Source organism: Corvus moneduloides, chromosome 19 (genome assembly GCF_009650955.1).
Source record: "Corvus moneduloides isolate bCorMon1 chromosome 19, bCorMon1.pri, whole genome shotgun sequence".
Classification (NCBI taxonomy): domain Eukaryota; kingdom Metazoa; phylum Chordata; class Aves; order Passeriformes; family Corvidae; genus Corvus; species Corvus moneduloides.
Genome location: NC_045494.1, coordinates 11461600 through 11486108, shown reverse-complemented (window position 1 = coordinate 11486108; position 24509 = coordinate 11461600). Strand labels below are relative to the sequence as shown.

Below are 24509 nucleotides of genomic sequence, written 5' to 3'. Positions count from 1 at the left end.
CCTGTGGCAGAACTGTTGTAAAGCTGTCTGTGGAGCAGTGGGGCTCTGACATGCAGCTCTCCAGGAGCCTTGGGAAAGGATATTAATACTCCTCTGGCCCTGGTGCAAGCTCAGCTCATGTTTTAGCTGTGAGCAGTTGCTGCAGCTGAGGCAGTTCTGAGCCCAGGCTGTGACCCTGAGTGTGTCTGTGTGAGAGGAGGAGCTGGCAGAGCAGGGCATGGCCTGCACTGCTGGGCTAAGGGGGGTTTTTCTCTCTAAACACATCACCTGAAGGCTGTGAATGTGAAAATTCGGCACTGCTGAGCCTCTGCTCAGCTCCTGCTGTAGAGAACATTCACAGACAGGTCATCTACAGTGTGGGCTGAGCTTTTTCTTTAATAGCTGATGTATGTGTTGTGCTGCTTCCCTTTCTCATTCTCCTCCTCAGCTGCCCTGAGTAAATCCATGGCTCTCATGCCCCAGCCTCTCTGACCTGAGCTGCCCAGGCTGTTCCTTACCCATGTTGGACACTCTTTGATTCCAATGTTGTGCCCACCCCAGGGCACAGCCTCACCTTCATCCCCTCTGAGGCTGAAAGGCTGCCTGCCCTTCTTTAAAGCTTGAATTGGATAACTTCAGAGAGAAAAGGTGCTCTGTGAGAAAAACCATGTCTAGTTCAGGGAACTCAGTAGGGCTTGGAGTGTGAAAGGTGGGTCTGTAATCTCAGGAAGTGAAACCAAGCAAGAAAATGCTCTGTTGAGGCAATTTATCAACCTGGAGAGTGTGCTCCACTCAGTTATAGGATACTGCTTAAAATGTGTGTTGCTTGCTGGGCTGGGAATGGCTGGTTTCTGTTTCAGGTAATAATGAGAGCTGTCTAGATGCTTACTTCAGCTTAATTATTTATACAGTAATAGAGTGAATCCGTCACTTTTTGTATTTGAAGACTTGGAGAGAAGCGTTGAGCCTGTGTACTGGGGTGATGCAAGCTGATTGTAACAAATGCCCAAACTGTACCTGCATCTTGCTACTGTGCTCTCAAGTGGTGCTTTAAAGAGGCCTTTGGATGTCATGGCAGAAGAGACCAACCTAAGAGCCATAACAGCTTGTTCCTGGCTACAGGAACTGGTGGTCCAAGGGATAGCACCAGGCTTTTTGCCCTTCACTCCTCCTTTTTTTTGCCCTTAACTTCCCTGTGTATGCACAGGGAAGGGGTGATGTGGTTTTAAGGGAAGACAGGCCACGAAAGCCCCCACTGCAGGTTAGAAGCCTGAACTCCCATGTGTTTTCACCTGGGAATAACACCCTCTGTTTCCCAGTTGTTCCCTTCCACCCACCTCCCTCCCAGGATGTGGGGATGGAACAGAGTTTGGAACAGGCCAGTTCCAGGATCCTGAACTCTGCAGGCTGGGACAACTTAGCAGAACCCAGATTACCACATGATAAACTACTGGATACAGGCTGTAAGCATCTGGAAACCTTCAAACTGCACATTTAGTGTCCTGGAGGGGAGCTTGTATAACAAACCTCTGTCAGAGCTCTCCTTTACTTGTCTGGAGCCCTGCCTGGAGAGTGCATTCCAGGGTGTCCTATGGCTGTGGGTTGATCCTGTCTGTTCCTGGGTGAAGCAGGAGTGTGTTCAAACAACCAGCAGCAAACAGCTGATCCATGAGCTCAAGGTGAATCAGCATCTTTGCTTGCCTTTCAATTCTTAATGTACACATCCACCTCTGTCAGCTGAAAAATGAACCAAGGCTGGTTCTCCATCCAGACTGGGCTGTTACTGGAGCTCACCAGTGCTGATCCCAGCCTTTATTCCCATCTGACAATTCCATCAGTCCACATGCTGCAGGATTGTATTCTTTAAATGGGGTGTCCATTTGTTAAGCAGATGTGTGTTCCTGATAATTCCTCCTGTGGCTGCTCACCAAGAAGCTTTTTGAGGGGTTTTAAGCAATCTCTACTTCTCGTGTGTTTGGTTTCCGTGCAAAAAGCCCTTTCCTGCTTTTTTAGGCACAGTGATGTACTGTGAGACTTGCAGTTATAAAACAGCTCTGAAAGATTTTGGTACCATTTGCCTCCCTCCCAGTTACATTTGGCTCATTAAAAGCATCCTTTCTGTGTTTCTCTGCCTACCAAGCCGCAAAGACAGCCCACCAATATGTTCATATGTTGCTTCCTGCAATAGATGACAGTCAGGAAATTGGGAAAATTCAGTTCCATCTTCCTATGAATAAATTAAGGCTGTGCAGGGTGGTGCTGGTTTGAAAATGGTCTCATTTTGAAATTCTACAGGGAAACATCAGGAGAGTGAGCTGGGTAACAAACATGCAGGAAATCAAGGTGTTGGAGTTCAAGGTGCTGCATGCAAAGAGCTGTCATGGCACAGAGGGAATGGTCTGTAATAAAAGCCTATCCTCTATATTTTGTTTCAAATAAATGAATGCCAGCACTGGCAAAATGAAGAATTTTGTGCTTCTTAACTTCTAATTTGGCCCTGTTCAATACAGAACGTCTTCAGTTGACCCTGTGCAGTTGTCCAGGACATTTGTTGGCTTTTCCTGGATTGGCCAAGTTTTGTTGGCATCATTGGGCTTTGCTTATTCTTCCTTCCAGGTTCACAGGTTCATCCAATTACTGCTTCAGGAGATAGCCAGGAAAGGCTTCCAGGTTAGGTGTTATCAACAGAGGTCTGAAGGATTGTTAAGTTTGTTTTTCTAGGTTATTAATTCTTTATGTAGCTAAATAGTAACATTTACTCCGTATCTGTGCTGGGGAAATAAACTAAAGATGCCAAAGCAACTGAGGGGAGGAGAGAAGGATAATCTTCAAAGAGCTGTTCTACCCCAGCACTTACGATTTCTTTTTTTTTTTAAATTATTTAGCAGATCGATTTATTCATGTCTAGGGAATGGCACTGATTCTGGAGAAAAAACAACACCTTTCCTTTGGGAACATAAAATGCCAAAACAACTGGTCAAAGTTTTGGATGAACTTGCAGAGAAATCGAGGTGTTGCTGTTGAAAGAAGGTCACCAGTGTGGCTGGGTTTTGCAGTAGTTCCCTTACAGCTTAACCAGTCTCTGGTTTGGGAGTTCTGTCCTTGCTCAGGTGAACAACAGCAGCCCAGGGAGGTAAATTGCAAATCTCTGAGGCTGAGTGGGTGAAAAGCAGAGCAGGGCTCAGAGTGCTGCTGGGTGAGAGTCCAGAGCCCTCCCGGAGGGCAGAGCTCTGCTGGCCTCAGCACGTTTTGGTGCCAGGGCACTGGTCAGAGCTGTGCTGGGACAGGTCTGGAGTGGACTCTGGCTCTGGGAATTCCTTTCCCAGGCCCAGCTCTCTCCCCTGCAGTCAGCAAAAACCAGCTGGCTCTCCTGAGCTGTGGCTGCACTGGAGGAGCACAGGGGAAGTGCTGCTCCGTGGTTCTCAGCTGTGATTCTGTGGTGGGCTTAGTAAACATGTTCTTTCTTCTGGTTACCCTCATTTGAAGCCTAGACCAGAAACCAGGCTTGTGGCAGTTCTCAGAGCCTCCTGTCACTGGTGGTGGTGACAGCTGGATGTGGGTGACCTCAGCTGAGCACAGGGAAGGTGGCTGGGAATGGGTGTCCATTGTTCAGCAGTTAATTGGCTCCTTGGATGGTTGTACCAAGCTGTTGAAATAACTGTCCTGCCTTCCCTCCCTTCCAGTATCACCAGTGACCATGAATGAGTTTGGGCAGGGAACTGCTTCTATTTCCAACCAATTCTGTTTGACATTTGTCTGCAGGAGTATCCGGGTCAGTAAGTGAGGGCAAGAGCACTGATCCTGGCAAGAGGGACAGTGGTAGAAAAGGAGGCTGGGGAGGGACTGCCCACTTGCCAACAGACCCATGTTATATTGAGTTAATGACTGATAAGTTGTTCTTTACCCTTGGGTCAGTTGCCCTGATAAGATCTGTTTCCTTTCTCTTGAGAAAGAAATACCTTGTTTAGGTGGTAAGGCCCTGCAGTTATCATCCAGCAGATCTGACCAAAGCAGAGGGAGTATTTTCCTACAAGGACATAAGATGTCCCTATGTCAGGATATCTGGCTTGAAACCAATTCTTTTGCTTTGCTGATGGTGCTTCTGGACTCAGTTCAGAGAACACCTTCTGCCTGTCTTTCCAGAAGCTGGTGGAGGTGTAGAAAGGACAGGGGGCACCTTTTCCTCCAGATAAAATCTTTTATACTTAGAAAAGAAAAAAAAGGCAGAGTGGGACTTTCAGCTACTGTGTTCATACCAGTGTAGCAGAAATACTTTTTAAAATGGACAAATATTTTAAGGATGCTGAGTGACCTGCTCGGTACTCTGGGCTCTCAATAGCTGTCAATGCTGTCTGCTTATTCTCCCCATTCTTTTACTCCTCTCAACCTGAAAGGTAAAAAATGTGGTTTTCCTGACCTTCAGAAAGATACCTCCCATTTCTACCAAACCTGGTCTTTATTGCTCACATTCCTGAGCTGGTAAACTGGGAATTTCAGTAATGACCAAAAAGAACACACTGTCCAAGCATGTGAGGAGATAACAGTGAATGGAGAGATTCTGCTTTCTTAGAAGCAGTCAGTTCTGGTTGCTGCTGAAAGGGCCAGAGCCAACCAGATTCCTTGGATCAGGGAACACCCCGGGAGAGCTCTGGTGTGTGCAGGGAGCAGTGTCTGTCTGAGCTCAGCCTCTGATCCCGAGCCAGACCAGGCTCGTCTGTGCCTCCCACGCAGCCGAGTGTCCGTGGCTGCCTGTGCTCCTTCCTCTGCCAGGGATGGATGTTCCTGTGCTAACTTCCTTAGGAATAGCTGCTGTGGAGCAGAGGTGGAGCTGACTGGAGGAGTCTGTGGTGCTTGGATCACAGGGAAATGCAGCCCTGTGGGCATTGCTTCAGTGTGGGCTCAATTCTGTGACACTTGAGGCATTTTGACTGTGCAGAAATGTCTCAGTAAGAGTCAGTGAAATCAGCAATGTACAATTTGTGCTGGTTCCTTGATATTCTTGGTGTCACTTCTGTGATGGGTCAGTTCTGAAAGCAGAGTGTGAAACACCTGCAGGGCCAGGTGCCAGGGAGGGAATGACCCCTCTCTGGGATTGAGAAGGGCTGATGAGCAGGAAAGATGGACAGATATGAGAAAATAACAGGATAGCAGAAATAATGGGGGTTTGAAATAGGCGTTACCCAGATTATTTACTTGAGCAATGGATATTATCAGTTCCTTTAAAATGAAAATATCTTGGAATGCACATTTTACTGAAGGAGTTGAACATCAAAAGGTGTCCATAAAGCTGGAACTTGGCAAACGGAAGAGAGATTTAAATGTCTGTGGGAAAGAGATCAGATGCTCCTCTTCAAATTTACTTACGCTTATTATCTTTAAATTACTTTTTATGCAGGTAATTAAAGAGCCTTTTAAGAGAACTAGAAACCAATAATTTGAATATAGCATGTACTTTGAGTTGCTCTACAAAAAGCACCTCAATTTTGTTTTAAGATAAATATTACAGAACCTGTGAAAAGGCTTTCTGTTCTTTACGACTCTATTTCAATACTGTTTACTAACAGAAATGTTTGTTATTTTTTCTTTTTCCAGACCTATTCAGGGCTGTTCTGTGTAGTCATAAATCCTTACAAGAACCTCCCAATTTATTCAGAGAACATCATTGAGATGTACAGAGGGAAGAAGCGCCACGAGATGCCACCGCACATCTACGCGATATCCGAGTCTGCCTACAGGTGCATGCTGCAAGGTAAGGACCAGTCCCTGGGGATTTAACTGGCCACTCCTTAATGTGCCTGCAGCTTGGAGTTTCCCTATTCAGCTGCATGGAATCAGAATTTTAAAGAGGGGGGAGAGAACAGTGTTTGTGACTCGCTGAGGCGCAGCAGCAAAGTGACACCGGCGCAGCTGTGCTGGGCCTTTGGTGCGCTGAAGTTGTGACAGAAATACTTCGTTCCTAAAGAAAGAAGAGCTAAGTTTCATGTCAAAAGATGTTGTGCACTGGCTCTGGATGAAGGCAGTGAAAAAGAGTGTGACTGAAAAGGCAGTGCTATAAAAATGGTGTTTTGGCAGCTGACAAATAATCCGAGGTGACAATGGAACAATGGTGTGTTTCAGTTCAAAAAGAGGTCAGGGAAATACTTAACCTGGAGGAATTTCTTTTTTTTTTTCTCCTAGCTGATGTATGTGTGTAGTAGAATAGAGTGAGTTTATGGAGGGCTCATGGTTTGAATTTTGGCTTTAAGGCTGTGCTGGACCAACACGAAAACTGAATCTGATGTGATCTGACTTGGTTGAAATGAGCGCATGCTGTTGAACTTGCACAGCTGCATTTCTGACACAGTAGTCTGGAAACGCAGCTCATTCTATCTGATACTGATTGGTATTTAGGGGGCTGTTAAAGATGTGGGGACACCAGCATGTTGCATCCAGACAAGTGGTGTGCACACCTTGCTGTGTGTTGTGCTGTCGCTGTGGATGGACTGGAAGGAGGGGAAAACCTGTTTGACCTAATTCACACAAACTGAGGAAAAGCTGTTCCTGCTACCAGGTTAACCAACCATTTAAATGTTAACTTTGTTTTAGACATTTGATATCTTTAAATACATCACACAAGTCTTTGTTTCTACAGTTGTGACTTTGTCTTTAGGGCTGCTTAATAATCAACTGCAGGTTGCTGAGTGTCCTTTCACCTCAGGAGAACTGTGCCAGCAGAGTGGGGTGATGCAGAGACAGGTGGGGGAAGAGCAGCAAATTGGGGCCACCAAGAGTTGTTCTGCTTCCCAATGGATATTTGGGGCTCTGTTTTCATGTGTATTTGTGAAAGAAACTCTGACTGCTTGACCAGAACAGCAGCCTCTTAACAGCTCAGATCAGAGGACCCCTAATAAGTCCATGTGGAGTAATAGCAGAGCAAACCTTAAGATTTATTTTAAGGAGTTTATTGTAGCAGTCTCAAGTGGTTTGTGATTAAGGGCTTCCCAATCTGAAAGCACCTCTTGAAATGGTCTCAAGAATACATTGAAAAGTTCTTGAGACAAATGTCCTCTAATAAAGTAAGTCAATGTCAGTAGTTGCCACACTCCGGGTGCTCCATATATTTGCTCACATACCCTGCTGGTACTGATTTGTATCTCTGGAGATCTTGCTACATGGACAAATGTTACTGGTTTTGGAAGGTGGAATAAAAAAAAAATGCACGTGGTGGTGTGTGTTTGGTTACAGTCCTCTTTTCTTTCCTTCTGATGCATGGGGGTTTATATTTTGTATCAGATCTCTCTGTGCTTGCTTTCTTTTTGATTTTGATCGTCTGAGTTCTCATTTGAACAAACGAAGGCATAGCTTGGAATAAGAAAAATTAAACCCATGCAGTGGGATCCATTATTTAGGGAATAACTTGTGTAAAGTTAACTAAATCTGTGTTTCTAGTGCCCTTCACCTGTATGGGAGTTGTTTATTTTAGGAAGCATTTGCAGGAGTTAATGAATTTCCCACTGATGGTTTGTCTGCACAACTGCATTGCAGGGATAAATGAAAACTCCAGGATGGGCGTTAGTGCTGGTCAGGGTGAGGGTGAGCAGTGAGTGTTTGTGCCAGGTGGAGTGGGGAGCTCTGGCACTGACCCTGCTCCTTCTGTGCTTCCAGGGCCTCGGGGTGGGCCCTGATGCAGAGAGACCCTGCAGGGAACTGAGTTTGTCTCCCTGAAAATAAAACTTGCAATTACAGCAACCAAGGTTTTGTAGTCCTTAGAGCACCAAATGCTATTTGTCTTAACAGTAGCAGATTATTACATTATTCCATTTGTTTTCTGGTTATCAGTGGTGACACAAGGTCAGCTACTGAGTGTGCCCAGGATTTGGTGTGGATGAGTTTTCCCTATCAAGTATTTAACACATTGTGCAAAATGTCTTTAATCTTCTACCTCTGCCTTGTGTTTTAGCAGGCACTCAGCTTTTAACGAAACAGAAAATATGTGTCAGAAAGTCTTGGCTGGTAGAAATATGTCTCTAACCAAGAACTAGCTGGGTTAATCAAAATGCTTCAGATTAATCATCAGAGGTCTCTGCAAGCACTTATTTGCAGCAGAATCCTTGGCCAGGATGCTTTTGCTGATAAGTTACTGACACGTACTTATAAAAGTGTTGTTCTGCAGTTCCTGTCTGTGTCTGTGCACGTAGCTGCTCTGAGATAGAGCTGGGATGGCAAAGAGAGGGCTGGGGAGAGGAGTTTTTCCAGTATTATTGCAAGTCATGCTACTGCTGTTACAGCATATCCATAGGTTTCTTTTGATATGAATGACTGCTGTGTGTCCAGTATTTGACGTCTGAAGTTTAATTATTAGGATTCAAACCTGAAACTGAAACCATAGGAATGCAATTCCTTTGGAGAATATGACCTTACCCTAATAGAAATATCCTGGCCACTAATTTAGATTAATGAAAGTGGTTGGCTGGATTTTCCTGGCCTGTTCAGTGGTATTTTGTGCAGTATAATCATGTTTATTTTCCTTGCAGCTAATCACAAACTACTCATTTCCAGGTGTTTGTGAGCTGTGTTTACAGTGATTAACAGGATACCTGGACCTGAGCTGGGACTCTGAGCAACCTGATTCCTTAAACCACAATTTTTCTGTGCTGAGAATTGGGCACAGTGAGTAAAGTGTTACTCACTCTCTTAATGCTTTCATGCCTCTAATTCAGAGCATGGACAGTCACAGCTCAGCTTCCAGTTTCTGCTGTTCTGAGGTTTTGTATGTTTAAATTAATATTTGTGCTTAAATAAGAAAATGGAGATTTCTATTTAGATTATGAAAGCAGAAGATTTTCTGGTCAGCAGAACTGGTGCATGTGCATCTCCATAGTTATTCCTTGTCTTAAACATTGCTGGAACATTTTCCTAAGCTGGGGATACAAACAGATCCCTGCAGTTGTCCGTGTGTGCTGTGGTAGGAAAAGTCTGTGTGGAAGCCTGCCAGCCCTGCTCTGTTCTTGGCCCCCTGAAGAATTTCCTGTTTGGGGGGACCTCCTGCCCCTCTGGCTGCCCAGGTCAGCCCTCACCCTGCCCTTTGGGAAGGGAAGAATGGACTGGAGTTGTGGGTCAGTGCCTGCCAAACACAGCGGGCAGAGGGGTGGGGAAGAGCTCTGACACACAGAATAGATCCAAGAACCCAGTTTGGAGAGGGAGTGGTATTGGAATGAGTTCTGGAAGCTGCCACAGGAGAGGGAGCTGCAGAATTGTTCTCCATGGCTGAGTGTTGCAGATGAAGGGGGTCAGTGGTGGGGCAGCTGGGAGGCAACAGGGATTTGGGGCCAGTTCTGCAAGGAAAAGCAAAACTCAGGCAGTGCTGGATCTCCTGGGTGCTGCCTTTGCTGCAATGGTTGCATTAAAGATTGAGCTGAAGGTAGTCTTGTTTAAGGCAAGCAAGGCTTGGGCTGCATTCTAGTTATGCCAGTCAGGATTTCTCTTCAGGAAAAGACTCATTACCCAGTGCCTGACCGCAGAAGATAATAACCTGCAATTCAGCTTTCCAGACTGGATTTCCCCTCTCTTTCCCCCAGTAATTATTTTTCAAAGTGCTGTGGTGGTAGGGTGTTACTTCACAGGTGGTTTAATGGATTTCTCCTGCACTTTCCCTTCATTTCCCTGAGGAGAAGGTGAAGCAGGGAGTACCCATATCCCAGGGCTGATGGACTGAAATAAAGCCCAGCAGTGGGGTAGGGCTGCTGTTGGCCCCACAGAGCACTGCTGGACACTTGACACGATCATAAGGAACTGGTGTCCTAATCCCTGTGACAGTGTTGACCTTAATTCCGTTTGGTTATACAATTTGCAAGCCTTGCTGGAGTTTTTCAGTCCTGCTTAAAGTTATGGGCCATAAACATTTGTCACAGACTAGGATTTTCTTTAAGAAAATGAATTTTCTAGGGCTAATAGGTCTGTGGCAATATTTTACCAGCAAGGGAGACTTGATTGTGCAAAAGAAGCACTCATAAATTTTTCACTAGTGTTTTTTCCACAGCTGACTTTCTCTTTTCCCTCTTCCCTTCCAATTTTCCCACTGGATTTCTAGAGGAAGTATGGCTTTGTCTTATTGTGCCTCTTTATTCAGTGACATACAAGTGCTTTGGAAGAAATATTAAGGAAAACTTGTTGACTTTTTGTGGCTAAAGCCCAGCTTGCCTATTAATATTACTCTTGTATAATTATGCTTAGTCTCTTCTTTTTATCCTGCTTCCCTGAGGACATCTTGATGAGCACCAAATTAGCACTGATATTTTAGGCCTGCCTTTAATCCTGTTGCAGAGAAGGTTTATCGGAAACAGCGTAAGACGGGAACACTTGGCGTTGGAGAAGCCAGAACTGCCTACAGGTGCAATACTTCTCTCTTAAAAACACCTTATTGATCTATATTTGTAGTTAATCTTGATTTAAGTCCTCCCTTGGGGGCATATCCACCCCCAGATACGGAAGAAAAGAATTGAAACTAAAGTAAGGCAACTCTTTTCTTTTAAAGGTTTATTAAATCTTCAAATGGAAGAGGGAAAAATTGCTCTGAGACTGAAAAACTTGGGAGTGACGGCTGGTGTTCTCTGTTGTGAGGAGCAGATGGAACCTGATAAATGTGCCATGAATGTTCTTGGGATTTTCATTACATCTTGGCTTCCCAAAAGGGTCCCCGAGGCCTTTTAACGAGTTACAAAGTGCAGGATGATGATCCCAGCAGAACTGGCTGCTTGGTAAATGTCACGTGAAGGATTTGTAGGTCCCTTTATTGTTACACTGGGAATTCTGGGGTTTCACTTGGTCCACTCGGGCAGGTGTGGAATAGAAATACTAAGGTGACAATACCATTAACAGCCAGCTTGCTTGTACACTTCCAGGAGTGTCACATGCAGTGTCTTCACGGCTGAGTGCGGGGAAAGAGGTTCTTGAAGCAAGAAATTAAGTAGAAAAAACTGAAATCCATCATGCTGAAACAGTCTCCTGCCTCATTATTTTTGAATTTGAAGTAAAATGATAAATACTTCTGTCAGCTGAACTTGTTTTGCAATATTTCATCTCCTTCCCCTCACTTTTGTGTTCTGTCTCTTGATATTAAACCTGTGGGATTCAGGGGCTGGGAGTTGTCATGATTTGAATTACTGCACCTTGCTTGGCCAGCTGTGGATGGCATCAGTAGCAAGCACTTACTGAACAAGCTCAGTTGAACTTACACAATCTAGTTCTAAAACTGCATTTTTGACATTTTTGTTATTGCTGGGAAAGTTTTGGTTCTTTACTGACCTTTGTCCTTCTCTGTGTCAAGATGTCCATTGTTCAGCCTCAAGGTTGGGCGCTTAATTAGGAACGATGATATTGAAAGTGAACGAATCTCTCTTAAGGCTTAATTGCTTAGAAGTTGACATCTTTTTTTTATGTAATTTCAGTAACTTTCTTGTATTTACAAATGAGACAGGAGTGACAATTGTTACATTAGGAATTCTTACTTTCTTCAGTGCCTTGGTTTTCTTCCCACTGCTGAAGTGAAATGCTGCAGTAGATGAGCTACTTCCATGGGCTTTTTTGGTTGATATTCTGAGCAACCAGAGATGACTTTAATTTTAAAACTTGCTATGCAAGCTGGCCTCATAATTGAATTGTGACTGTGCCTACAGACAGGAATTCAAGACTTAAGTGCATCCAACTTGGGAAATCATTCATGAGGTGAATCATTTTGCGCGACTACTCAGTCAGCACCTGCTCCTGCACTGAAGCTTTAGTTTAAATTAAACTCTTTTTATTTCTACGTGGTTGTGAAATGGATAATTTGCTTCTGCTTGGCTCAAGCCTCGAGATGACAGGCACAGGCAGTAATGCCTTGATGTTACAAAACCTTCAATGTGTTCTAATCTTGAGAGCAGCGTGAGAGCCCTGCCGGGTGCTGCGTGCTGTGCACAAAGCTGGGTTTTGTCAGCCGTGCCTGGATTCCTCTGGGCTGCTGAACTAAGAGTGCAGCTATGCCATAACTGCTCCTGCCAGCACTTGCAGCAGCTCCTTTTCCCTCCCCCTTCCTCTCGACTTAAATTTCTTTGTTATCCTCTGGCAAGGAAGCAACAAGCAGCGGAGTGGTGTTTGTCCCTTAGCGAGAGGGGAGAAGTGAGGGCTGCTGGTGTCCTGCTCTCCTTGGCTCTGACCCCAGGGTCACATCAATTTATATCTTGGTGTATCTCCAGCCTCCTTTCACTTGTCCAGACCTGCTGCTCTCAGGTGCTTGGCTGCTCAGGAATTCCTGGCAGACTTTGTGAGCCTTCCTCAAGGATTCAGAGTTGCAAGGTGGTGTGCATCTGTTTCACAGAACAAGGTGAATAAAAGCTCATGGCTTTCTGATCACCCTGGGGCATTCAAATTCATCCTGTTCTAAGGCTTTCTCAGTGTGGTGGTAGAGCCATCAGATGGTGTGGAGAAGGAAAATGCAGAAGAGAAAGCAGGAAAAAATAGGTGTCTACCTCTTTATATATGTCTACTCTGAAGTTGCTCAGGGATTTTCTTGTGGAAAATTTGAGGAAAATACCAGGAAATCACTCTGAAGGGTTTGTAAGTAGAAAAATGTTGAAAATAGAAAAACTGCAAGAATCTCAGAGATGGAATAGCTGATGGACTGTGCTGCACAAAAACATTTGGCATAAAACATTTGGCAGCAGAGCAGCCAGATGTGAGCTACTGGTGCCATCTCTGAGGGTCCTGCTCAGATCTGGGAATCTGGAGACCACGGTACTCATGATCAGCTTTCCAGAAGGAGTTTGGTAACAGTCCTAACCAGAGGCTTGTAAGTGACTGCAGTGTGAGGAAAGGCCTTCATATAGGCAAAGAACTGGTTAAAGATTGGTCAATCTTGTCCATTGTTTTGTGCTTTTTATGGTTTGGGAGTTACTGCTGCAAACCCTGGAGCCTGCATTCCTCTGTTTGTGCTTGTTGTGCATAAACATCTTGGGAAAGATGAATTCTCTCGGTAATGTAGGAGCTGAAGGGATGAAGGGTCTGTGGAAATCTAAATGCATCTAAATGCAAATCAGGTAGAGAACGTGAGGAGTAAGTGGAAAAGGGATCAATCTAGGAAACGTTTTTACCACAGACTTGACACATTTTCTTTCTGTTTTCATAATACATATAATCAATCTATAATAATATAATATTTTTATAGTATATAGACTTACAGTACACCCCAAGCACAAACACAGGTGAGACCCCACCTGCAGAGCTACCTCCAGCTCAGGGGTCCAGCACAGGGAGGATGTGGAGCTGCTAGAGCCAGTCCAGAGGAGGCACCAGGATGATGCTCTGAGTACTGGAGTTATTCAGCCTGGAGAAGAGAAGGCTCTGGGGAGACCTTAGAGCCCCTTGCAGGGCCTGAAAGGACTCTTAAGAGAGCTGGAGAGGGACTTGGGACAAGGAATAGGGTGACAGGGCATGGGGGAATGGATTTAAATGGAAAAAGCAGAAGTTTAAATTGGAGATCAGGAAGAAACTGTTCTCTGTGAGGGTGGTTCTCTGGCACAGGGTGCCCAGAGCAGCTGTGGCTGCCCCTGGATCCCTGGCAGTGCCCAAGGCCAGGCTGGACATTGGGGCTGGGAGCAGCCTGGGACAGTGGGAGGTGTCCCTGCCCATGGCAGGGCTGGCACTGGAGGATCTCTAAAGTTCCTTCCAACCCAAACCATTCTGTGATTTAATCTGCACTTTATACAGCCCTGGCCTGCCCTGCTTTGGGCAAAGAGGAAATGGAGCAGGAGACATTGAAAAAACAACCCGAATGAACAAAACTGTTCGGTAAGGAAATGACAATTCAGGTCAGATGTAATAGAAGTCTGAGTCTGAAGTGGCAGAGGGAATGGTGAGCCTCCTCCACCCATCTCTTCCTATGCAGGAACAAAGAGTCACTACTTGAAATCTGCAGATGACATGTTGAAAACAGCAAAAAGAAGCAATTTTTTTTAACAGCAGAGCTAAACTGTGATAGTCTGTGCCTCAGGATATAGTGGGTGCCTAAAGCCTGGGTGAGGAGTACATGGATCAGGAAATTGCAGGAGAATTTGCTGTGAAAGTCTCGTGGGGAATCATCCTTACCTCCTATTTTCAATCCTTACAGTGCCTGCTGTCAGACCAACATCCTGATTCCAGGTCTGCCTTGCCCTGTCAGTGAGTTTAGTTTGGAGCCTGCACGTGGAAGGACAGGGGGGTTAAGTGGCCGTGGGTGTTCCTCGTGCTGGAGGGTTGGGATTGGGATGGGTTCCTGTTTGCCTCACTGGCCATGGACAGGAGAGGTGGGAGTGCAGGAATCTGCTGCAGCTGGCTCTGCAGAGCCTGATGGCACCGCTGGAAACTGCAGCACAGTTGTGAGTTTATGATGAGTGCGTGGAGCTTAATTAGTCTGTATTGGGTGCTTTCCATCTACTGCTCTGGAGTGTTCAACAGGCCAACAAGAGGTAAATGGCATTGTATCTCTTTTTAAAGCAGAAGTTGTTCGTGGTGACATTCAGCATTTCAAAAGAAAGGGGTTTAAAAGATGAAGTTAAATTTTTCTTCACAAAACCACAAGGAAATATTATTGCCTTTAGTACAGGAATGAGTTCATAATACTGGGTCAAAAATTTTTGCAATGATTATCTTCTTTCCTGTACCCTTGTTTTTCACATACTTTTCTAAAGAAGGACTAAGTCTGGAGGAAAGGTGATACTAGGTGCTGAAAATGGATGAGGAGAAGTTGTTGGTAGGGAGGTGCTCCTCCTGTTGCCCTCCTGCTTCAACGGGCAGATATTACCCCCCTTTTTAGTGTCATGTACACTTGGTTATTAGATGGAAACAGTGTTAAAACAGCAGTCACAGCCATTTGATAACCAGTGACTCCTGATGAGGGAAGGAGCCCTTCAGTTACCAGCGTATCTGCTGTGAAACTGCTGGATGGGTGTTAGTGCCTTGTACTTCCAGGAAATAATGTCTGTGTCAGGCCTGTGTGCTCAAGGGGGAGAGAGAAGGAGATTTTAAGGATTTCCCCCTGTAAATAGCAGAAGGATTATATGATGCTCATGTTTAGAGGAAGATTCTTGTGTGTGTGCACAAGTTCATGTGAGTAAAAGCTCTTCTGACCTTACAGAAATGAAGGTCGACACTTTTCCTCCAAAGGAGAAGAGATCTGTGACTTTGTCTTAAAAGCTGATGGATGGATTTATATTGTGCAATTGCACACTGTTGTGCTGAACTGGAATTTACTGTGAACTCAGTGGTGATTCAGGCACAAGAGGGTGGGAGTGTGGTGTTTGTCCTCTGACTTGTTGAACTTCTTTAAAACCTATGCAGAATCAAATTGAAAGCAAATTTGTGTTTAAAATGAACGTACCACTGACTTGGGTCTTTTGATGAAAGGATTTTAGTGTTTGAACTGTCTCACTTGATTTGAGGTACCCACCCTGCCCTCCCCAAATCTTAATTGCAGACAAATGTTCAGCTTGAACACACACAGCACATGAAGTGGGTTGTGCTGTACCTTTCCACACTCACATGGTGGGCTCGACTGTAAAGGGATGAAAACTCCAGAGCTTTTGTCTTCTGAAACGTCTCATGAGAATGTAGCAGTGGCTTTTGCATGTTCTCTTGCAAAAGTGTTTTGGAATTTCTTGTGTTCACCGCTTGGGAAAAATAGTAACTCCAGTGCTGAAGAGCAGAGGTGTAAGGAGTCTGTGGAGCAAATCTGTGACCAAAAATATTTCCACATAACCATGTTTGTCACAAGACTGGCTGTGGGACTGAGGATATATCCTTCAGAAAAATCCTTACAACTCACTGCCCAGCAGCAGCCAGGCCGAGGCGCTGGAATGGGTCCCTGCACGTGGCTGGCCTTGCTGTGGTGGGGTGATGTGTGAGGTGATCTGTGTCCTGTGTGTGACTGAACACAACACCAAACCATGCCCCTGCTGTGTCACTGTTGTCACACTTGCTCTCTCCCCAAACTCGTGGAGTTCAGGCATAATCAAACAGCTTGGGAAAGAGGTCACTGGAGTGAAAGTTGCCAGCCCGTTTTGTTAAGTGGTTTGTGCTAGATTGTTTGTTTGGAAAGGAGAAGAGCAAAAGTTAAATGAGTGAGCTTACATGGCAGATCTTAAAGGGCCTCCTTGAATCATTGTCTCAGTTGACAGTGTAATCTTTGTCTAAACAAAATTGTTCTACATGGGAAGTAGAGCAACTTAAGCAGGATTGATGGAGAATGGAAACCACTGCTATGCTGAGTGCTCTGCAGTCCAAATAAACCTTGTCCAGCCTGTGGCTTGCCAGCTACTACTAATCTTAGGTTACTGCTAAGCAGAATGCAAATAAGAGCTGAAATGTAAGCGTAGGGATGGCCTGTGTGGATTTTCAGTTCTCCTGGGAGGGCTCCTTGGGAGGCACAAGTCAGGAGGGCAGAGACCTGCTCCTGTGTCTCGGCAGCTCCACGGGCATCAGTCCTGGCAGCTGTGGCCGGGGCAGTCGGGGGAGTCTTTCCCTCTGGGCTGTCACTGCCCTTCAGCTGAGCTGCAGGAAACCCTCCTGTGTGACCCAGCCCTTGGCCTGGGCAGCGAGCTGGGCCCAGCAGCTGTGCCTGGCCCCGAGCTTGGCACTGTGGGGATCAGGAGCCCAGGGAGTTTTCCCTGATTTTCTCCGAACTGAAGCTGCCTTGTGTGCTCTGCTCATCTCCTAAATTACAGCAGTCCCCTCTTTGAAGAGGCTGGATAAATAAACCCATACCTGTTTGAATTTGGTACGGGGGCAGCACGTTACCTATAAACTGCTGTTCACAAACTTAGCAGCTCTGTTGTAAGTTCTAAATTAGATCTACTAGAGCTTCTCTTAATGATATTTAATAAAGGGAGTGAAAGACTGATAGTGAAAACTAAACCATAGTTAAGGTTCTTCAAACTTAATTAGGGCTAAAAAGTGAAATAAAATTCCAGTTCTCCCTGGTACGTGGCAGGGAAGCTACCCCCAGCTGCATGTGGTGGGCAGGACATAGTCCTGTTTGTTTTGTCCTCTTGTGCTGACTCAGCCCTGGCTGGCAGGGCTGAGCACGTCACAGTTTTCTCCTCAGGAATTTGGGGAATTTCAAGCTAATGTTGCAAATGCCTCGCTCGTGATTTCTAAAATAGTCTCAATTCACAGCTTGGCTGAGTCCTCCCAGGCTGGGGCTGTGCTGGGTGAGGGAATAATGAGCGTGGTCACCTCGTGTGCTGCAGACATGCAAAAACTCCCTGTATCCAGTGCTGTGGGTCACTGTAACAAGTGGCAGGGTAAGCCATGACTGGGCTTCGAGTGACCTCTGCTATGTATCACTGCTAATTATTAACGTAATGGACTCAGCCAGCAGCAAACCTGGAGCATGGCCGTTGTGGTTTATCTCAGATGTTCCAGAGGAAAGGATAGAACCACATGTTTTTTTCCCCCTGTTTAATAAAATCTTTTGTTACTTTAACTCAACAAATAGCAGGAACACCTAGTGTTTACACCAATGCCCCACCCCACAGTGGAGAGGTGTTTCAGTGACCCTTCACTACAGAGTTGGGGATCTCCTGCAGCAAGAGGCAGGAGTGAAATGCTGCTTTGTTAAAAGGGTTTGTGGCAGCTCGAGCTGACAGTTCTCAGCCAGGCAGAGGAAATGCAGGAGACGCTGGCTGTGTCTGTCGTGTATCAGGCTGCGTGGGAAATGCCAGGTGAACACCCAGAGCTGCCAACTGCTGATTGATTTAAAGCAGCTCTGTTGGATTTGCCTTTGAAGCTGGGCTGCAGGAAGAGGGTTGATGTAATTCTCCATGGACTGATGTCTGAGCGGTACTGGGGGCTTTCAGTGTTCTGAGACAAAAGTGTCTGAGCACTGATGAAGCAAAGCTGATAAATATTCTAAGACTTTAAACCACTGGATAACCCACGAGGAGTGGACTGCACCTGAATTTGATCTTTCCTCTGGTATAGATTAATGTTACACCTTTTGGGACAAAGAATGAGAATTTCTGCAAGTTCATTGCTTGGCAGTTTGAAAGAAATAAGAGTTGGATGTAAAACCTGACCAACATATGAATGAGCTGATGATGACAAGGCAAGAAGACAAAAACAAATGCAGTTTGAAGGTGCACCACGAGAGGTGGCTTCCCCTGAAGTGTCCTTGAGAATTTCTGACTTCCAGAGGTTCCTTTCAGCTTTTGGAAGGATAGTGCAATGATCCTACTCACCTTTCTTGGAGATACCTGTGATGTTTCCATCCTGTAGTCACCTGAAACCTCCTGAGTGGGTAACCTGACAGTGATACTGTCCAGCTCCCGTAGCACTGCTGGATGTGTCACATCAGACACTTCGGGCATGTGTAGGTTCAGCTTCTTTAAAACTTTAAACAGTTTTAACTTGGTGAAATTTAGGTGTTAAAACTTGAAATGTCAACTTTGGATCGTTAGCAAGTGTCCTGCTTCCTGCCAAGTTCCCTGGAGCGTTTGATGGGTCACAGTGGGCACAATGCTGATTTATTCCTGCAAAGTGCCCTGGCTGTGGGAGGCTGCAGAGCAGCGCTGAGAGCAGTGAGCTGCACATGGAGATGATTGCACAGCTGCAGATGGAGGTGAAATGTAGGATAGCCAGCAATCTCGTGGTGCCCACAAGTGTGGCGGGGTGCATTTGGCCTGGTAGGTGCCCAGCAAGCAAACTTGTGCCTGTCACTCTTCCTGCTGGCTCTGGGTAGAGGTGTTTGTTGCAAGTCACTTTGCAGTGCTAAGTGTTTGATGATAGTTTAGGGAGTAACCAGGCAACATTTGAAAGACAAACACAAATTAAAAAGACATGCTTCATCTCTGTAAGCAGATCTCTTCCCATGCTTATCAGCCCAGCGGGAAAATAGGAAAAAAGAAAATAATTGGAAGCTTGGAATGGAAGAGTGGCAGGTTGTGGGACCACCTGCGTGCTTTTCTTGCCGTGAAGCGTTCATGGCCTGGTCCTGTGAGTGCTCTGGCAGCAGCAAAATCTGTGCTGCTGGGAAGGTCCCTCTCCCCCAGGCACTGACCCGTTTTCACAGAACTTGTCAGGAATGCAATTTTTAAATGACCTTGGGTAGATTGATATCTGAGCCTGTTCACTTACAGCAGAGGGCACACATACAACAGATCCTTGGAGCCTGCATCCACAACAAACAAGGCCATCCACCAGGGAGCTTTTCCTGGGCTGTGGTCTGTGGCACCTGGGGATGAAATACCACCTACAAATAAACAAGCACCCTCCGTTCCCCTCCGTGGGGTCTCTTTTTAGAAAGCCAGTGATGTCTCCTGTTTGAGAATATCAAAGAATTTGCCTCCTCCACCCCCCCAAAAAAGCTGGGATTTTTTTTGATGTCTGTTGCAGAAATGGGGCTGGCATTTGATCACTGCTCTGGAGAGGGAAAAGGAAAGGCTATGCCAGAATGAATGATCCACAAGAGTTTTGTGCTTGGGTTTGGGGGAGGACAACCCTTGCTGTACCTGCAAATAAGAACCATTTTCCTCTCCATGGTTTTCTGCTGGCTGGATGTGTGGTAGCCCTTTGCTTTCTCCCCAGCCTGAGTTGGGAAAGCAGGTTAAAACTCACATCCATTTTCACTGCTTTGCTGGATTGAACCTTTTTCACCTTGGCACACTTATTTCATGTTCTTACCTTAAATAAGGGGATTGAGAGACAGGGTCTGTATGGAAGTTCCTGTTTGATAAGAATTGTAATCAGAGAGAGGTTAAAGCTGAAAGCAGGCAAGGCACACGTGGAATTGTTTTCATAGATTTATCAATGAGTGCTAATTCAAAAAATGCCTTTCTGGTTGGGCAGGTCACTCAGGGACAGCTCCAAATGGCTCCTTCCATTCATTCCCAGTCAAATTGTGAGAGACATCTGGACATTTGCAATACTCAAAATATCAATATAGTAAAGGGTAATTGGAGCAAAGCCAGTTGTAGAGGCTGGGTATCTGTGTGCTTGTAAACTCTGCTCTGTGAGAAAGCTCCTGTGCTTGAAATGTTGCTGCCTTTGAGTTTCAGTGGGAAACTTGAAGATAGATTTTTGCTTTTCTGTTTGATTGTCTTGTTTCAGTTTATAAATGACTACAGTGTGACCAGAGCAGAACAAAGTTATGCCTTTAAGAAAAGCTGCTTTTAAAATACTGTAATTCTTTTCTAGACAGAGTCTATAGGTTGGAACTACAACTTCTCAGAACGTGCTGCCTGAACCAATTACCCAACAAATGTTTAATGTACGTCTGGAGCCTTCCCCTGGAGTTAACAGGGGTTTGTTAGGGCTAGGCTGTTTTGGGAGGATATAGCTTGGTGAATGAAGGGCTATAGCCTCAAATGATTTTGTATTCTGACAGCCAAAACTTCCTGAATTTTATTATAACATCAGGATCTATTCTGACTGGATTTTTAAAAGCCCTTCTGCTGCTGAGCACCAGGTTTGTTTGAGCAGCTGCCAGCTGCTGTCCCCAGAGCTAATTCCTCTGGGGAGGGGAGAGCAGAGTAGGTAAAAATGACTTTTAGAGCTGTAATTCTTCCTGTGTTATGTTCTGGTAATTCTCCTTGGCCTCTCTTCCAAGGGTTTGTCCCTGTAGTACGAGGGGTTTTGTGGGGCTGCTGCTGCTCCTCACCTGGGGCTCAGATCCTGCCCGTGGGTGGAGGTGAGAGGAGCAGGAGTGAAAGACATTCACTGGGAAGAGTCTGCAGCTCACCTGGGCTGGGCAATGTGCTTTTCACTGTGGCTTTAGGGTGACCAGAGCCTCAGAAGCTGGCACAAGAGGTGGTTCTCATTTTCCATATGCTAATTCCACTGTTTGTCTGGCTCTGTTACAAACTCCACCAGGGAGCTGATCTGGTTGAAAACTAAATTTTGCTGTTCCATCAGCTACTGTGCATGTGCCCAGTCAGCTGCTGGTTCCGAGGGGGGAATGGGATGAGACACTGGGCAGAGGAAAGGAGACATCAACAGCTGCTCAAGTTGAATTACAGCAGGGGGGGAGCTCCAGCCTAAAGCTGGAAGTTTTTGGAGTATCAGGTTGTATTGCCTTCGTGCTTCCAGATTCTTCCATTCAAAAGGATATCCTAGTCTATAGAAAGTGTTACTTCATCAGCAGAAAATAATTTTTTTTTTATTCTTAGACTCTGCATGACTTTAACTCTGATTTTCAAATTAGAGATATTGGATAAAATCTTTTCTGTGCAACTTGAATGTTGTGGTCTTCAGTGTAGCTTGAAGACCTTGGATGATATTTAAATCCAAGCTGCATAAGTGGTAGATTCCAATGGGACTTGCCTGTTTTGGTTTGTGATTAAAACCAAAGGGTTGTCTTGTGATGTTCCTTAAATTAAGAGCTTGGTGTTATTTCATTACCTCTTAAATGTCCTCATCCTCGTGCTAATATTCACCTGATTGAGCTGAACTGACTTACTGAGCATCTTTGATGAGTGAGCTGAGTTGCTTTAACCCCTGATCAGCCAAGCCCTGGAGTCTGCTCAGAGGAGTTCAGAGCTTCTGCCTCACCCCAGAGAACAAATCTGGCAAGAGCCACACATGGGCTCAGCCCTTCCAGGCAGGCTGAGTGGAATGTAGGTACAGTCCTGAGGAGGGGAACCACCTGCTCGGAAATCAAGGCTGCAGACACATCGTGTTTTCTGGGGGAGGAGAAGAGCTGAAGAAACCAGCCACAAATAACCCTTCCACGTTAGTCATTTTGTCAGAGGCTTTTTCAGAGTGAGTCTGGGGAGATCAGCTCTTCCTTAGGCCAGAAGGTACCTGGTATTGGACACTGTGTGAAGCATCACCCCGAGCTTTCATGTGTAGGTTTGGGTACTGTCAGGTCAGTGCTGGGTGCTGGAACTGGCCATCAGCATAAGGGAAGGATCACAAGGCAAAACCTGGAGCTTGCTGTTGTCTTACTTCCACTTTCACGGTCTGTGAGGTTTCAGAGTCCAGATGGACACAGAGAAATGGATTTGGAGTTGATCTGCACTTGAGTGCAGATAATTTACTTTGTAGGATCTGTGTCCATTCAGGCTCCTGGACAGAGAAAATTAAAAAGCTTGGCTGCACTTGCTGGAGCTTCTGGCAATGACAAATAAATACAACTTTCTGGACTTGTAGATTGTCTCTAGGACTAATTGGGTGAGAAAATTCATTTATGCAGTGTGCCTTGTGTGTTGTTGCACAGTAGCATTGCCTGGTAAATGCACAGGTAACAAATGTCATGATCCAAAGCATTGACAAACACACACTGTCTTTAAATAAATTAAACTTCAAGGCAAATGCTAGCTGTGTTAAGTTTTTTTGAAGTTCCAAACTGAAGAGCTCTAGTTTAGAGGAGACTGTGTTTTTTGAGGTAATGGCCTAGCTACAGTGACAAAATTAGAGTGAAGTGATTCCCGGGAAGTAAGAAAGGGAAAAATCAACTTGTCACTTTAAAAAAACGCCTCAGTAAATACTAAAGCTAAGAAATACTGACTTTCAACCCTACTCATGGTACCGACTTGGCTTTCATTCCGCTGTTTCTTCTGAAAGAACAGATGATTTGTCCTGTCCTGCGTCACCTTGAGTTTTTGCTGGCATACGGAGCTCAGTGCATGAGTCACTGCTGGCTGCCCCTAAGCAGGTCAGGGTCACAGAGCTGCACTGCTCTGTCTGTGCAGGACACCCAGCTGCGGCTGCAGCCCTGCCCTGCAGCTGCTCCTGGCACCAAAAACTTATTTTTGGTAGGTCTTGCAAGACCAGCTCCCAGATAGCAAACCCAGAAGAACATAAACAAGTGTTTTCTTAATGTTTCTCTTGTCATACTCCCACTGCTTTTGCCCACTCTCACTTTTCATTTCTTGCAGTCCCAGGCTTCTCCTTTCTTCTTTTTGGTGTGTCTGTGCAGGAGTTGCTACACCTCATGCAGCTGTAGGGAATGATCCGGGAGCATCCCTGCAGGATTGTCAGGAGGGTCACCAACTCTTGGAATTTTTCTTTCCCACTTTTTAATAATCTAAACTAATATTTCAGTTTTCCTGCACTCATTCTGCTGTTTGTTACCCTTCAGGAGGGATTTTTGGAGCTCATATCTGCTTGCAAGACACAGTCACAGGCTGCAGGATTCACGTTCTGCCCCTGGTAAAGCGCAGCCCAGTGCAGCTGCTCTGCACAGCACGCCAGGGGATCACTCCTAGTTCTTAGTATTTTTGAACAACGGCTTCGAAGTACAACTGACTGCATGTTTTTAACATTTCTCAGCCAGAAAGCACCTCCATTTCTTGTCATAGTTGGTGTTAATGCAGTCTAAAACTTGCCAGGGGTGGCATCTGTGCCTCAGCCTGTGGTGGCAGCGTGCAGGAGGAGCATCTGCCTGCTCTGAAAGACTTGAACTGAAATGTTTTACTTGCTGCAGGTATATTTGGATGTTTTGATGATATAATTTTTAATATGGTGCTGAAATATATTCTGTGGAGCTCTTGCCATGATGAAATAGCCCTTGCAGGCTGTGTCTGACCTTCAGGAGTTCTTCTCAAAGATCGTGAGCACAGCTCTGCGTGGCACAGAAGTGCTGAGCCACGGTGCTGCAGCATTTGGGTTTCCCTGGATGTCCTTTGGACAAGGCTTGCATGAATAAGCTGAATTGTGGGAGCTCTTCAGGCCTGTGTGTTCATTTAAAAAAGGAAACAAAAAGCTGTGGAGGAAAGCACTTGTTTGCAGGAGATGGCAGTGCTCTTTCCAAGTGTGTAGTCAGGGTTGTGTGCTTGAAACTGTTTTCTCCTCACATAAGGTTTTAAATTCTTTATGCGAACAGAATAAGAAGTGTAAGTCCACTTTAGCTGAAAATATATTCAAAAACCTTACTGTGGATGATTAATAAATTGAACCAGAATTTTGACTTCATTATCTGAAATGGCAAAACTTTTAGGAACTTCTAAGCTGTTGTTTGAGGGGTGTGTGCATGTGAACTGGGGATATTATTAAAGGGATATTATTAAAGGGATATTATTAAAATTACTTCAGAGTGTCCTTAGAATTCTTAAACTGAAAAAATGAATATTAAAAATTTTAAATTAAAAGAAACCGTATTGCAAATCACAGAACAGTGTAAACAAACCCCTGTAACCATGTTTGTTCTTGTTTTGCAGACCGTGAGGACCAATCAATTCTCTGCACGTGAGTGACTGCTTTTCATTTGGGCACTTTTGGGGATCTGTATTGTGAGAGGGGGCTTTGGTACAGCTGTGGGAGTCAAATCTTGGTCTTTAATCTTGACAGGCAGCGGGAAAAGATGTAGCATGAAGTGATATTTAATATGGGGATATGGTCTTTTAATACTGTAATTCACATTACTGCGTTTTCTGGGCATGTGCTGCTTAAGAAATGTAATTTAAAAATGGCAGTGAAGAGTTGTGCATCTGATCCAAAAGCTTTAAGAAGTTCCCATCTCGGCAGTGCTGTGCTGTAACTGCTCAGTGGGAAATGCCTGGGGGAGACAAGAGCCAAAAGTGGCTCTGGAGACCCTGAGCAGCAGC

The 24509-nt window shown here is 45.2% G+C and overlaps 1 protein-coding gene across 4 annotated transcripts in view; it reads left to right on the top strand.

Moving 5' to 3' along the window:
* The window catches only part of MYH10 (myosin heavy chain 10), a 91637-nt gene that overhangs the window by 8827 nt on the left and 58301 nt on the right, over positions 1 to 24509 (top strand). For all 4 annotated transcript variants that reach the window (XM_032129192.1, XM_032129190.1, XM_032129191.1 and 1 more), the window contains exons 3-4: positions 5572 to 5728; positions 24123 to 24150. In XM_032129192.1, coding sequence (XP_031985083.1) covers positions 5572 to 5728; positions 24123 to 24150 — 185 coding nt within the window. The remainder of the gene's footprint in view (positions 1 to 5571; positions 5729 to 24122; positions 24151 to 24509) is intronic.